Source organism: Pristiophorus japonicus, chromosome 18 (genome assembly GCF_044704955.1).
Source record: "Pristiophorus japonicus isolate sPriJap1 chromosome 18, sPriJap1.hap1, whole genome shotgun sequence".
Lineage (NCBI taxonomy): Eukaryota > Metazoa > Chordata > Chondrichthyes > Pristiophoridae > Pristiophorus > Pristiophorus japonicus.
This window is the reverse complement of record NC_091994.1, coordinates 23,485,542-23,497,695: the sequence shown is the minus strand read 5'-3', so window position 1 is coordinate 23,497,695 and position 12,154 is coordinate 23,485,542. Positions and strand designations below refer to the sequence as shown.

At 40.4% G+C, this 12,154-nt stretch overlaps 1 protein-coding gene across 3 annotated transcripts in view; it reads left to right on the top strand.

The window, feature by feature from the left end:
- ap3d1 (adaptor related protein complex 3 subunit delta 1) overlaps positions 1–8,838 on the top strand; it is an 85,216-nt gene extending 76,378 nt beyond the window's left edge. For all 3 annotated transcript variants that reach the window (XM_070859764.1, XM_070859766.1, XM_070859763.1), the window contains 6 exons: positions 1,171–1,360; positions 2,129–2,217; positions 2,304–2,389; positions 3,989–4,110; positions 5,948–6,027; positions 8,134–8,838. In XM_070859764.1, coding sequence (XP_070715865.1) covers positions 1,171–1,360; positions 2,129–2,217; positions 2,304–2,389; positions 3,989–4,110; positions 5,948–6,027; positions 8,134–8,232 — 666 coding nt within the window. In that variant the 3' untranslated portion in view covers positions 8,233–8,838. The remainder of the gene's footprint in view (positions 1–1,170; positions 1,361–2,128; positions 2,218–2,303; positions 2,390–3,988; positions 4,111–5,947; positions 6,028–8,133) is intronic.
- Positions 8,839–12,154: the final 3,316 nt, after the last annotated feature.

Here is a 12,154-nt window from a genome sequence, read left to right as displayed (position 1 = left end):
CACCACAACAACCAAAGCTTCACCAATCATTGACTATTGCACGATGTTTGTTCAGGGAAATCAACATCGTTTTAGAAAGGGAGCTTTGTATTATCTTAGTTTGATAAATAACTTCAGATTTAGTTCTCCACCTTGTGTATTGTTTTGTAAGTGCCAACAGTTGCCTGCAGTATCAGTGCTGCCTGTGGGTGGTGCCATAATGGGTATTTTACGTATCAAATGCTTGACCTGTAATGTTGCGTGCAAAGCACTCCCCTAGCATTTGGTTTTGGCAGCGAGGCTTCCTATAGAGCTCCTTAGTAAAGACCGTATTTTCAAGAGTGCTGTGGCATATGCAGTCTTACTGCAATCAGTCTGTTCTAGTAAGGTTGACGGTCTGAAAAAACACTTGACTGAGCTGCAAGTACAAAATCCCCTCCATACCAATCACCTGAAAAAGCAATCTCCAAAAGTATTACTGGAATTTTAATCTGCAACATATTCAGCCTCCCTTTCTCCGCCCTCCTCTGGCCCATACCCAAAAACTTCCATCACATGGAAAGTGCTCTGGGCTCAGCTACGAAACCTCAATCTTTACCAGCATTCATAGGCAAGCGAGAGAGCTGGAAATGCAGAAAACGCGACTCCAAAGGACAAAGTCGGAGGCTTAATTAGAATGGAAAATCACTGTTGCCTATTGCCATTGACTGGGAGGTTCAGATAATTCATTTTTCCATCCCACCCCGAACAGCACAAAGTCAGCCCTCCAGTCGTTCAATAAACCCGATGCAATACTGCACACTTAAGTTAAAACCACCTGCTCACACCGTGTAACACAGTCTTGAGCTGGGGAGAGGAATGAAGCTTGTATGAGATTCCCACCACTAATCTGAAAGGGGTTCAAAGGCCACCAACCCCCCCTCCCCCAACCTGTCCAAAAAATACAGGCTTAGCAATGACAACTGAAGCACTTCAACCCCTGTGGCTAAGAATGTTTGCTGCATTGTCCTGTCTTATTTTCTCAACCTTTCCCCTCCCATCGTTTCTCCTTGAGCTGCATACAGTACTTGGTCTTGATTCCCCATATGCAATGCCATGGGAAATTGACTAACGTATTAAATATGTTGAATACTTTTTGTAATGTAAAATTATTATTTAAATACATAGTTATTTCTTTGAACTGTTTACTAGATGTATGATATTCAAGGAAATCTTCAGGATGGAAGTCAAGTGGTCGTATCGGTTATCTTTGAAAACCGAAGTAGCGGTTATCTCAAGTCAATGGAGTTTAATGTTTTAGACTCTCTCAACACTAAACTGGTCCGACCAGAAGGGTCCTCCATACACGATGGTATCTCGGTTCCTTTCCAGCTTCCACCAGGTAAAACACTACTTTAATGATCAGTCATTTTATTTGCTTCTAGGATTACACTTGAGACAGCTCCTAACTATTTGAGCATTGCTCTAGAAATTGGTTTTAAACTTCTTCCTGAGCTTTACCACAAATTAAATGCCTGAAGAATAAACATAATGTACAACTACAAAGGGCAATTAAAAAATTGCAGTTGCTGGAAATCTGAAATAAAAACAAAATGCTGGAAATAAGAAGCAGCTCGGTCAGCATCTGTGGCGAGAAAAGTCTGGTTAACGTTTTGGGTCCTCGGAGGGTCTTAGTGCTTTGTGGATTTTGACTACCCTGTGTATTTCTCCCATTTTCTGGTCACATTTTATAATACCTCACCGAGTTCTACATTTTCTTGCACTCAGTGATGGATAAATTGCTGTCACTTCCTCTAAGTAACATACATGACCAGTAACCCTTCCTTTTGGTGGTGTTCGTGCACTATCTTCAATCACACGGTTTGTCAGCATTCAGGATTGCCATACTTGTTTTGTTCCCTGACATGTCCATGGAGCAGGTCACACACCACAGGAGAATAGGGACAGCAATCTGTAGAACAAAACAGTGGGACTGTCTGCATGCTGGAAGGCTGTAACCCGAGCATTGGGTTCTGATGAAATTTTGAAACCATTTGGATGTTATATTTCTGTGCCCAGCAGATTTGCTTGAACTGATCACTGATGTATTATATTTAACTGTTCGGTTTCTTAGAAAACTAACATATTGAATTGCATTTTGTTTCTGAAGAAGTTTCAAATGAAGCTCGGTTTGTGTTTACTGTGGAAAGCATCGTCATGCCTCAGAAACTCAAAGGAACACTTACATTTATAGTAAAAGTAAGTTCAATCAGTGGATAGCTTTTTCTCTTTGTACTTTTTTTGCATTACATTCAGTCTTTCATGTTACTATTTTTTTCCCCCAGACAGATGATGGATCTTCTCATGAAAAACTTGATTTTAAGTTACACTTCACTTGCACTTCGTACATGATTACAACGCCTTGTTATAGGTTTGTTTTCAAATTCTTCTGTTTTACTGGGCAAGTTCTGCTTTAATGGAAACTTCAGGGGATCCCAAAACAGTCAAACAAGAATGAGACTTCATTATATTGTCGTGAGGTGATGATGCCGTTAATATGAACTCACTGAAGTCAGAATAGAAAAGTCAAATGTGCAGTCAGCCTCTGAAGTGAAAGACAGGTTAACATTTTAGGTGAAATCCTTCATCAGAACCGGAAAAGCCTGTACTAGCAATTCAGTTGCAGATCGCTAATGACAGACCTGCAGTATTTTGCATCACCCCGTTTGTTCGATGGTCTTGGGTACATTCATTCTGTTTCCAGTTATTTGCAGCAGAGTGTATTATGCATTTGAATGTGTACACATCCTAGATCTTTAAATCTTGTGGGTGGTATGATGTGGTGGCAAGCTGCTTCAGTTTTACTGGTTAATGAGTAAAGCAGCTAGTGGTTCTTAATTTGTATAAAGCTATGCTTTTGTAAAAACCATACTAGGAGCTTCAATAGGAGCATTCTATTCTTCCCCTTGTTCTATCTTTTCAGTTTAATTCCTGGTATTTGTAACTGGAATAATCGCTCAACATCGTAATATTGCTTTGGAGTGTCCGCAGCAATAAAGTGACTCCAATATTTCTTGTACACAGCAACCTCCGTGTTTGAGCGCTGTTGCAAGGTTTTTATATTGGACAACTCTGATTAAATTGCAGGAATTGACAAGATTTTGCTAAAGGTCTGCTGATTGAACCAGTGGGAACTTGCTCTGCCGAATTCGGTCAGGGCCTTTCATGTGTTGAGCTCCTGGAGTAGTGCTCGTGACACAATAACAACGTAACCCGTAATATTTAAACAAAAATCTGATAACTTGTGCTTACAACCAGTAAAAGTAGGCATGATGTGTACTAACTGTGGTATACCAGCAAATACAACAATATAATTTTGTGGCTATGGTGCTGGGCAATCCAATAAATCTGTTAATTTGTGGACAGGCATCAGGTGGAAAAAGTCTCCATGAAAGCTGCTAATATAACCCAACTGGTTCACTAAAGTCCTTCAGGGAAGGGAACCTGTCACCCCTTCGTGGCCTGGATGATATGTGACTCCAGTTCCACTATATAGTTGACTATTAATGCCTAATGAAGTAGCCTTGCAGGCCTCAGTTGCAAAAGCAATTACTTCTCAAGAAGGTGCCCCCCACCCCCTTGGGGAGCTGAAGATGAACAATAAATGTGGCCTTGCCAACTATTGAGAACAGGAACTCTGCACCATTCCTGCTTCATGTTTTACATGTTATTCAAACTGGAGCATGGTGAGAATCAGCAGGCACAATGATTCTAATATATGGGATAGGTAATGGCAAATTGAGTAAGTTTAGATAAACTTTACTCCTGATGAGACTAGTTGTTGGGAAGGTCTGAGACCTGGTAAAACACATTTTGTGTTTTTTTTCATTCTCATTCTGAGCTCATGTTGTGCTTCTTGTGGATGTATTGGCATTCTCACACTGCCTTACAAATTGGTCCTTTCTTCCTTTCATTGAAAGGTTCTTGATTACAGAGTACCATTTCTAAATGCTTCCTCTTTATTTTGCAGTGACGCATTTGCAAAATTGCTAGAATCTGGTGAACTAAAGATGAGTTCAATAAAAGTAGATGGAATAACTATTTCCTTCCAGCTCCTTCTGGCAAAGATTTGCTTTCATCACCACTTCTCAGGTACTTCTTTCTAAACACAGTTATATGGTTGTTTGTTGTACTCGTACAACTGCTTGAGATTCCTTTGAATGTAGATGGCCTGTATACAGCTGACTTTGTACTTTTAAGAGTAGGTTGCAAATAGACTGAATGGAAAGCACAGCTCCACAAAGTGCCAGCTGATCAATTCAGAGCCATTGTGGAACATTCAAAGCCCATAGAAAATACACTTGGTCTTTCACATGTGAACTTTGTAGTGGAAACTGAAAAAAAGCAAGAATTTTAATGGCTGAATGCTGTTTGCCATCAGTTTATTTTATGTGGACAAAATGCTTTTGGAATACCAGTGGCTCCAGCCTGTTTTTTTTTTGTCTAGCCCAATGTACCCACTTACTGGCAATAATTTGATTTCAACAGTGCATGTTTATTTGACGCATTCAGTTTCCAATGTATGCAGTGGTTGTACTTATTGCATCCAAGCTCTGCATCCCTCTGTAATTGGCTGAATCCGGTGCATCTTTTGTGTGGTACATTTGACACTAACCCTAATTTTTAGTGCCTATGAAGCATTCCCAACGTAACCTGGCCATTGGCACGTAAAGATGCATCATCAGAGTTAATCTCTCACTAAGCAATTGTAAGAGTCACAATAGCATTCTTTGTATAGTGGGTTGAGGATTGCCGCCGACTCCTATTTGCCTGGAGCCTGACGCACTGCTCCTGTGAGATTGAGGTCTCATTCTTGCCAAAACGGTGAAGAGAAAAACTGCCCTAACAGTTTGAATTTTAGTAATGCATTTACAATCATAGCAATGTACATGCATTATTAATGGGTATTAAATATGTCCAGCATGCTTCAGACCAGCACTGTATGCAATTAATTTTACGTTGTATGCTCTGTGTTCCATTTACATTTGTTACACTGACGTGTTTTTAAAAACTTATGGACCAGTTTTTCAGTTGCTACTTGGAATTGACTTTAAAGACTACTTCTAAATTCTATCTAGAACATGTTTCATTCTGGTACAGTTGCACAAATCCTCCCTGAAGCCTGTTGTTACTTCTAGACAGTGTAGAAAATTAACTCTCCATTTCTGGACTTGCCCTCCAAATGCGTGTATGTTAAGAGATCCGATCCGTCATTCAGTAAAAGGAGTAACTTGCTTCCTGCTGGAACTTGACTCTCAACACTGAAGCTTTGCCCATTCCATCTGGACTTCTCTGGGCCCTCGCACTGATAAATTGTTGCTTTTGCCATTCAGCGCCGTATCTTGATAATGGGGTATCCAAGGAAGTTATCAACGTGCTAATTTGATGAGGGTATTGTGGGAAAAGGGACCAGTTGGAATGGATCATGCATCTTCAAAGGCCTGTAATAAATCTGCAATAATTTTGCTGGTTACTGCTAACCTATCTATTGGTGCACAAAGTCATCCAGTTAACTCTTGTTTCTGTATAATGCAGACTCTTTTTCTCCTGAAGAATGCAGTATTTTGATTGGAACTTAGGCTATTTGTGGAATTTTAGATTATAGCCTCTTTTCTCCTAGTCCCAATCCTGAAATAATTCATTTGCTGGGGCTATCTGCAGCCATCTCTTAGCCTTGTGCTTGATGATAAAATTCTGCATAATAGTTTTATAAAGTTTATACATTTATTACTTTAAACTTTGTTAGTACAGTCCATATCTTGTAATAAAAGCTTTTTAAAAAAACTGACACAACCTCATTGCACTTTTCTAACAACATTCAGAAAAGGAAGTGGAAATGCACTTCACTCAAAAATGTTGAGTTAGTGATTTTGAAATAGTACATTGTGGCAGTATGTGTGAAATAATCTGTTTCTTTCCATTCTCCCAGTTGTGGAACGAATCAATTCATGTGCATCTATGTATAGCCGTTCTATCCAGGGTCATCACATGTGTCTTTTGGTGAAAACGGTGAGTATTCGCCTAGAACTAGAAGATTGGGATGTCTCCTTGTCACTTGTGTATCATTCTTGACCTCCATCAGTTTTTGAAAGCAAGCATGTGACTCCCAATAGTTTAAGCCTGTCCACAGAATTTAGTCATGTTGAAAGTTGGCTCCTCCAATCACATACTCTTAAGACATGCTTGCAACTGTCTGCGTATCCTGTTTGTGTGCATCATGTTGATCACACGGACTCTTGCTTTGGTTGACTTTCTGCAGGATGCTACCACTATCTTCACTACTCACTTTGTAAGGTTTGTTGATAGCAGGGAGGAATCTACAGATTTATACTGTGTTGTTTCCATATTTGCTGCAGAGTAAAACCTACCCAAATGTTTCTTCAGAAACTACATGGAACTTGGCCTATTTATGCTTTAAAATGGGTTGGTTTGTTTCAGGATGAAGAGGATAGTGTAAACTAGGTATAAGAAAATCCATATATTCTTCAGTAACTCACTCATTTGATTGAAAATTTTCAGTTGCCTGGAAACCACTTATTTTAAGTGTTCAGTGTATGTTTTTGGGAGCCTGGTGTACCCATTTTAAATTTTGAACGTGACATGAGAACATAAGAATTAGGAGCAGGAGTAGGCCATTTGACCCCTCGAGCCTGCTCCGCCATTCAATGAGATCATGGCTGATGATCTACCTCAAAACTTTCCTGCACTATCCCCATAATCCCTTGATTCCCTTATTATCCAAAAATCTATCGATTTCTGTCTTGACTGTACTCAAAGACTGAGCCTCCACAGCCCTCTGGGGTAAAGAATTCCAAAGATTCACCACCCTCTGAGTGAAGAAGCTTCTCCTCATCACAGTCCTAAATGGCTGACCCCTTATTCTGGGACTGTGATCTCTGGTTCTAGACTCCTCAGCCAGAGAAAACATCTACCCTGTTAAGTCCTGTAAGAATTTTGTATGTTTCAATTAAGTTTGTGTAATACATTGTTGTAAGTACTGTTTTAACCTCCCGAATGCAATTGATTTGAAATAAGTAGTGTGTTCTTTCTACTATTAGCAGATATCACCATGTTGACCCTGGCTGGAAGCCTGTACGAGACCAGCTGTGTTTGGTCCCCTGGTCGTGAGAGCTATTCTGCAGACGTAGGCAATCTGTCTGCCAGTGAGACGCGTCACTGTGAGAGGGAGGATCGGCGTTCCAATGCGAATCCTGGTAGTCTTCCCACTATAGTGTCAGCTGTGGCTCAGTGGGTAGCACTCTCACCTCTGAGTCAAAAGGTTGTGGGTTCAAGTCCCATTCCAGGGACTTGAGCACACAAAATTTAAGCTGAACTCCAGAGGTGCCGTCTTTCGGCTGAGACGTTAAACAGTGTCTCCTCTCTCAGGTAGATGTAAAAGATCCCATGGCACTATTTCGAAGAAGAACCGAAGAGTTATCTCCGGTGTCCTGGCCAATATTTCTCCCTCAATCAACGTAACAAAAACAAATTATCTGGTCATTATCGCATTGCTGTTTGTGGGAGTTTTCTGTGTGCAAATTGGCTGCCGTGTTTCCTATATTACAGCAGTGACTACACTTCAAAAATTACTTCGTTGGCTGTAAAGCATTTTGAGACGTTCCGTGGTCATGAAAGCTGCTATATAAAGGCATGTCTTTTTTCTTAACTTTTTTTATAACTTTTCTCCCCTCTTCTGGCATACTGGAATAACATTCCAAAGATGTCAGCAGTCCCTCAGTTTCTCGCCCAAGTGGCCATTATTATAAACCTAGAAAGTTGAGTTTTAGGCATTACGACTGCAAGGGGCATCGCAGCTGAACAAGCACATCAGTCAGTCATGTCGAGGCTGATTGTAGTATCCCTGCCATTGCACTGGCATCAGCTCACTCAGCACAGACAAATGATCAAACTTGGTCTCAATAGCTCAGGGTCACGCTGGGCATTGCATTTGCCAACATAATTAGGGGAGCTCAGGATTTTTGGCAAGTCTTTTTCAAACTGAAATATTGAATATGAAAGCAAACTTTATCAAGATGAGAGTTTATCTTCTAAAGTGTGAACTGACTTCTCTGCATTTATACTAAATGTGAGGAATTACAATTTTATTTTAAATAGGGTGATAACTCCATCTCTGTGGATGGGAAATGCAGCGATTCTACTCTTCTGGGAAACCTACTTGATGAATTGAAGCAGACATTGACAGAAAAGTGCTGAGTTGTTGTAAATCGCACTAGAACTGTATGTTTTCCCCTGAAAGCATGAACTACATAACACAAGGCATGTGCATTATTTATCTTCACAGTCATTTGCAGTTAGACATCCTGATTGCGTGTTCAAGGTTTTTTTTGTTTTCTTTGGCCACTACTCCATGTACCGTTTCACCCGAACTTCATAATGCAGCCATGTGTATTATACTGGTTACCGAGACCAGCAGACATTCAAGTATCCAGACTCCTAGAGTGTATTGAACTGGTTTGTGTATTTCGAATTGATACTGCATTCCTGAAGAGTTGAACTGTAGTGATGCTGTGTAAGCAGCTGTGAACCCAAAGTAATCTGCCAGTCTGTGTCGGAGACTGAACATTTACTTTAAATTTGTCTTAATTAAATGTTTATTCCAAAAAAAATAGTGGTGTTTTGTTTGATGGTCAAAACTGTCAAATTAGCATGTAGAGTTCTCTTGTAGAATCCTGTGTGTTGATTCTAGGATTTTGAACAATGTGTTTAAAATAATTTACTATCAACATTCCCTCTTGGAGAAAAAAATGACAAGCTGCTGTATCTTTTGTGTCAATAAACCAATAAAAATGTAAAAACTTCTTCTGTTGAATTTTGCCTTTTTTTTCCCCCAAAAAGTGCCACCCATTGCCCGTTTATTTTTCATCCTATTCCTTCTGTCCTTACCTAATTAGCCGTACCGTCGGCCAAATGGTTTTTGAACTTGTTTCATTGCATCATTTCCTGGTCTCGGTCAACACACCGAGTTTGACCATGGGGTTCCAGGGACACATTCTTTTTTCCCCCTTTTTATATGAAATATTTTACTGAAGGTACAGCTGATCAAGAACTGGCTTTATTTGTCTGTCGACCTTGTTTATAGTGCAGAGTACACAACCTTATTTCAGTTGGTTACTTTTTGTAAATTGCTACCACAACATATGCTGTGCATCGGTCACCATCTGACCACTTGGTTCTGTAGAGTGAATTTCTACAGTAACACTCTCAACTCCCCATCACCATCTTGTATATATTTTTTGAAATCTTAAATTCATCAATTAACCATGAACAGCACCCACAGGCAGTTTACTTGTATTTTTTTTAATTCTTTTAGGTCATGACAGGGTCTTGCTACAAGGTAGTGTTCAGAATTGACATCCTAAATTTAATAAACTGTTTTGCTTTATATAAACAGTTTCACTGCATGATTTCAAGGGTTATTCAAGTGCAAGAAGTATGACTTGAAATTCAATCGCTAAAAAGAATGGGAGGAAACTACAGTTGACAAAATTGGAAGCATAAGTTTAGCGCTTTAAATTTTTGAACATCAGACTTCTAATACAGGATTTATTACTTGTTGTAAAAGGAAGGCTTCTCTTGGGATGGACTACCTGATATCGACACCTCGCCTTCTGTATAACGACCACGGAATTAAACAAACGAAACCTTGGGTTCCACCGGCTTTATTTCGAGCAATGCAAGGGAGAGTTCAATCGTGCAACCTTCAAAATACAAGAGGTTTTGAGTATAATTTATACAGGTTTTGGAGAGGAGCTCCCTCCTATGAAATCATTGATAGGTCTATTGCTATCAGCGGAATTACATTGATTTGTCGACTCTTATCAGACTGGCTCTGAGTGGCACATGCAATTGTCCATCTCCCATCATTGTGTTCCATCATTTGCACTTTGCCACAGTCTGTATGTCGTCTAAAGTAACTTCCCAAAATACTGGCTTTCTAATCTCTGAGAGACTTCTAATCAAAATTTGCAACTGCTGACTTCGGCTGTTTAAGTGTTACTAAGGTTAAACATACATTTTTAATCCGTTATAAGTGTGCTATACCGACATAAGCAAGTGTTACATACATAGGCAATTCCTCAGATCCTCCTAATACTGATTAGTTCACCACCTTCAGTATTGTGTTCTGACCACCTATCAGTCTGCTCTTTTGCCTGCTACAATTTATATCCCTTACAATTACCCCCTAATGGCCCTTGGCTATATGCCCAAGGTAGGCCATTTCCCAATTAATTCCTCATGAGTGAGCTTCCAGGGTTGTCCTTTCTCTTCGGTAGCGCTACTTCCCGAGCTGCAGGACCTACCTGTTGACTTTCCCATCAAGGTTATACTAAATAAGTCCTTTCTGCTGTACTGTGTCTATTCCCTTTATTCAATGTTTTCACTATAGTACGGGCTAGGGCCTGCCTCTTACGTAAGTCACACTACTTACAGGATAATACTAGCAAGATGAGTTCCCTTGCACTACAACCAGTACATTTAGTCCAACATAGTTTGTGTATGTCCTTTCTAGCCAACATTTTCTCTGTTTGAATTATGTCCCGCTTGGGGTATCCCCTGTTTCTTCTATCTTTCCTCCACTTGGGATCTTCTCTATTCTGTCGAATTTCTGCCCCGCCTGTGGTATCCTCTATATTGTCGAATGGTGTCCAATTCAATCGAGTTTGTTCCTCTTTCAGTTCGAGTATCACTTCTTGGCCTTCGCATAACCTCCGGTAATGTCCATCATTGTCCCATCGATGGTTTCCTCCTTTAGTTCAGGGGTTATAATAAACCAGTTTATATCTGTCTCGTCAAGCGGAGTAAAGCAGAAGTCAGAACCAACTAGGGGGGAGGCCATCTTTGACTGGGTGTTGTGTAATGAGAGAGGATTAATTAGCAATCTCGTTGTGCGAGGCCCCTTGGGGAAGAGTGACCATAATATGGTGGAATTCTGCATTCGGATGGAGAATGAAACAGTTAATTCAGAGACCATGGTCCAGAACTTAAAGAAGGGTAACTTTGAAGGTATGAGGCGTGAATTGGCTAAGATAGATTGGCGAATGATACTTAAGGGGTTGACTGTGGATGGGCAATGGCAGACATTTAGAGACCGCATGGATGAACTACAACAATTGTACATTCCTGTCTGGCATAAAAATAAAAAAGGGAAGGTGGCTCATCCGTGGCTATCAAGGGAAATCAGGGATAGTATTAAAGCCAAGGAAGTGGCATACAAATTGACCAGAAATGGCAGCGAACCCGGGGACTGGGAGAAATTTAGAACTCTGCAGAGGAGGACAAAGGGTTTGATTAGGGCAGGGAAAATGGAGTATGAGAAGAAGCTTGCAGGGAACATTAAGACGGATTGCAAAAGTTTCTATCGATATGTAAAGAGAAAAAGGTTAGTAAAGACAAACGTAGGTCCCCTGCAGTCAGGGGAAGTCATAACTGGGAACAAAGAAATGGCAGACCAATTGAACAAGTACTTTGGTTCGGTATTCATGAAGGAGGACACAAACAACCTTCCGGATATAAAAGGGATCAGAGAGTCTAGTAAGAAGGAGGAACTGAGGGAAATCCTTATTAGTCGGGAAATTGTGTTGGGGAAATTGATGGGATTGAAGGCCGATAAATCCCCAGGGCCTGATGGACTGCATCACAGAATACTTAAGGAGGTGGCCTTGGAAATAGTGGATGCATTGATGGTCATTTTCCAATATTCCATTGACTCTGGATCAGTTCCTATGGAGTGGAGGGTAGCCAATGTAACCCCACTTTTTAAAAAAGGAGGGAGAGAGAAAACAGGGAATTATAGACCGGTCAGCCTGACCTCAGTAGTGGGTAAAATGATAGAATCAATTATTAAGGATGTCATAGCAGCGCATTTGGAAAGAGGTGACATGATAGGTCCAAGTCAGCATGGATTTGTGAAAGGGAAATCATGCTTGACAAATCTTCTGGAATTTTTTGAGGATGTTTCCAGTAGAGTGGACAAGGGAGAACCAGTTGATGTGGTATATTTGGACTTTCAGAAGGCTTTCGACAAGGTCCCACACAAATGATTAATGTGCAAAGTTAAAGCACATGGGATTGGGGGTAGTGTGCTGACGTGGATTGAGAACTGGTTGGCAGACAG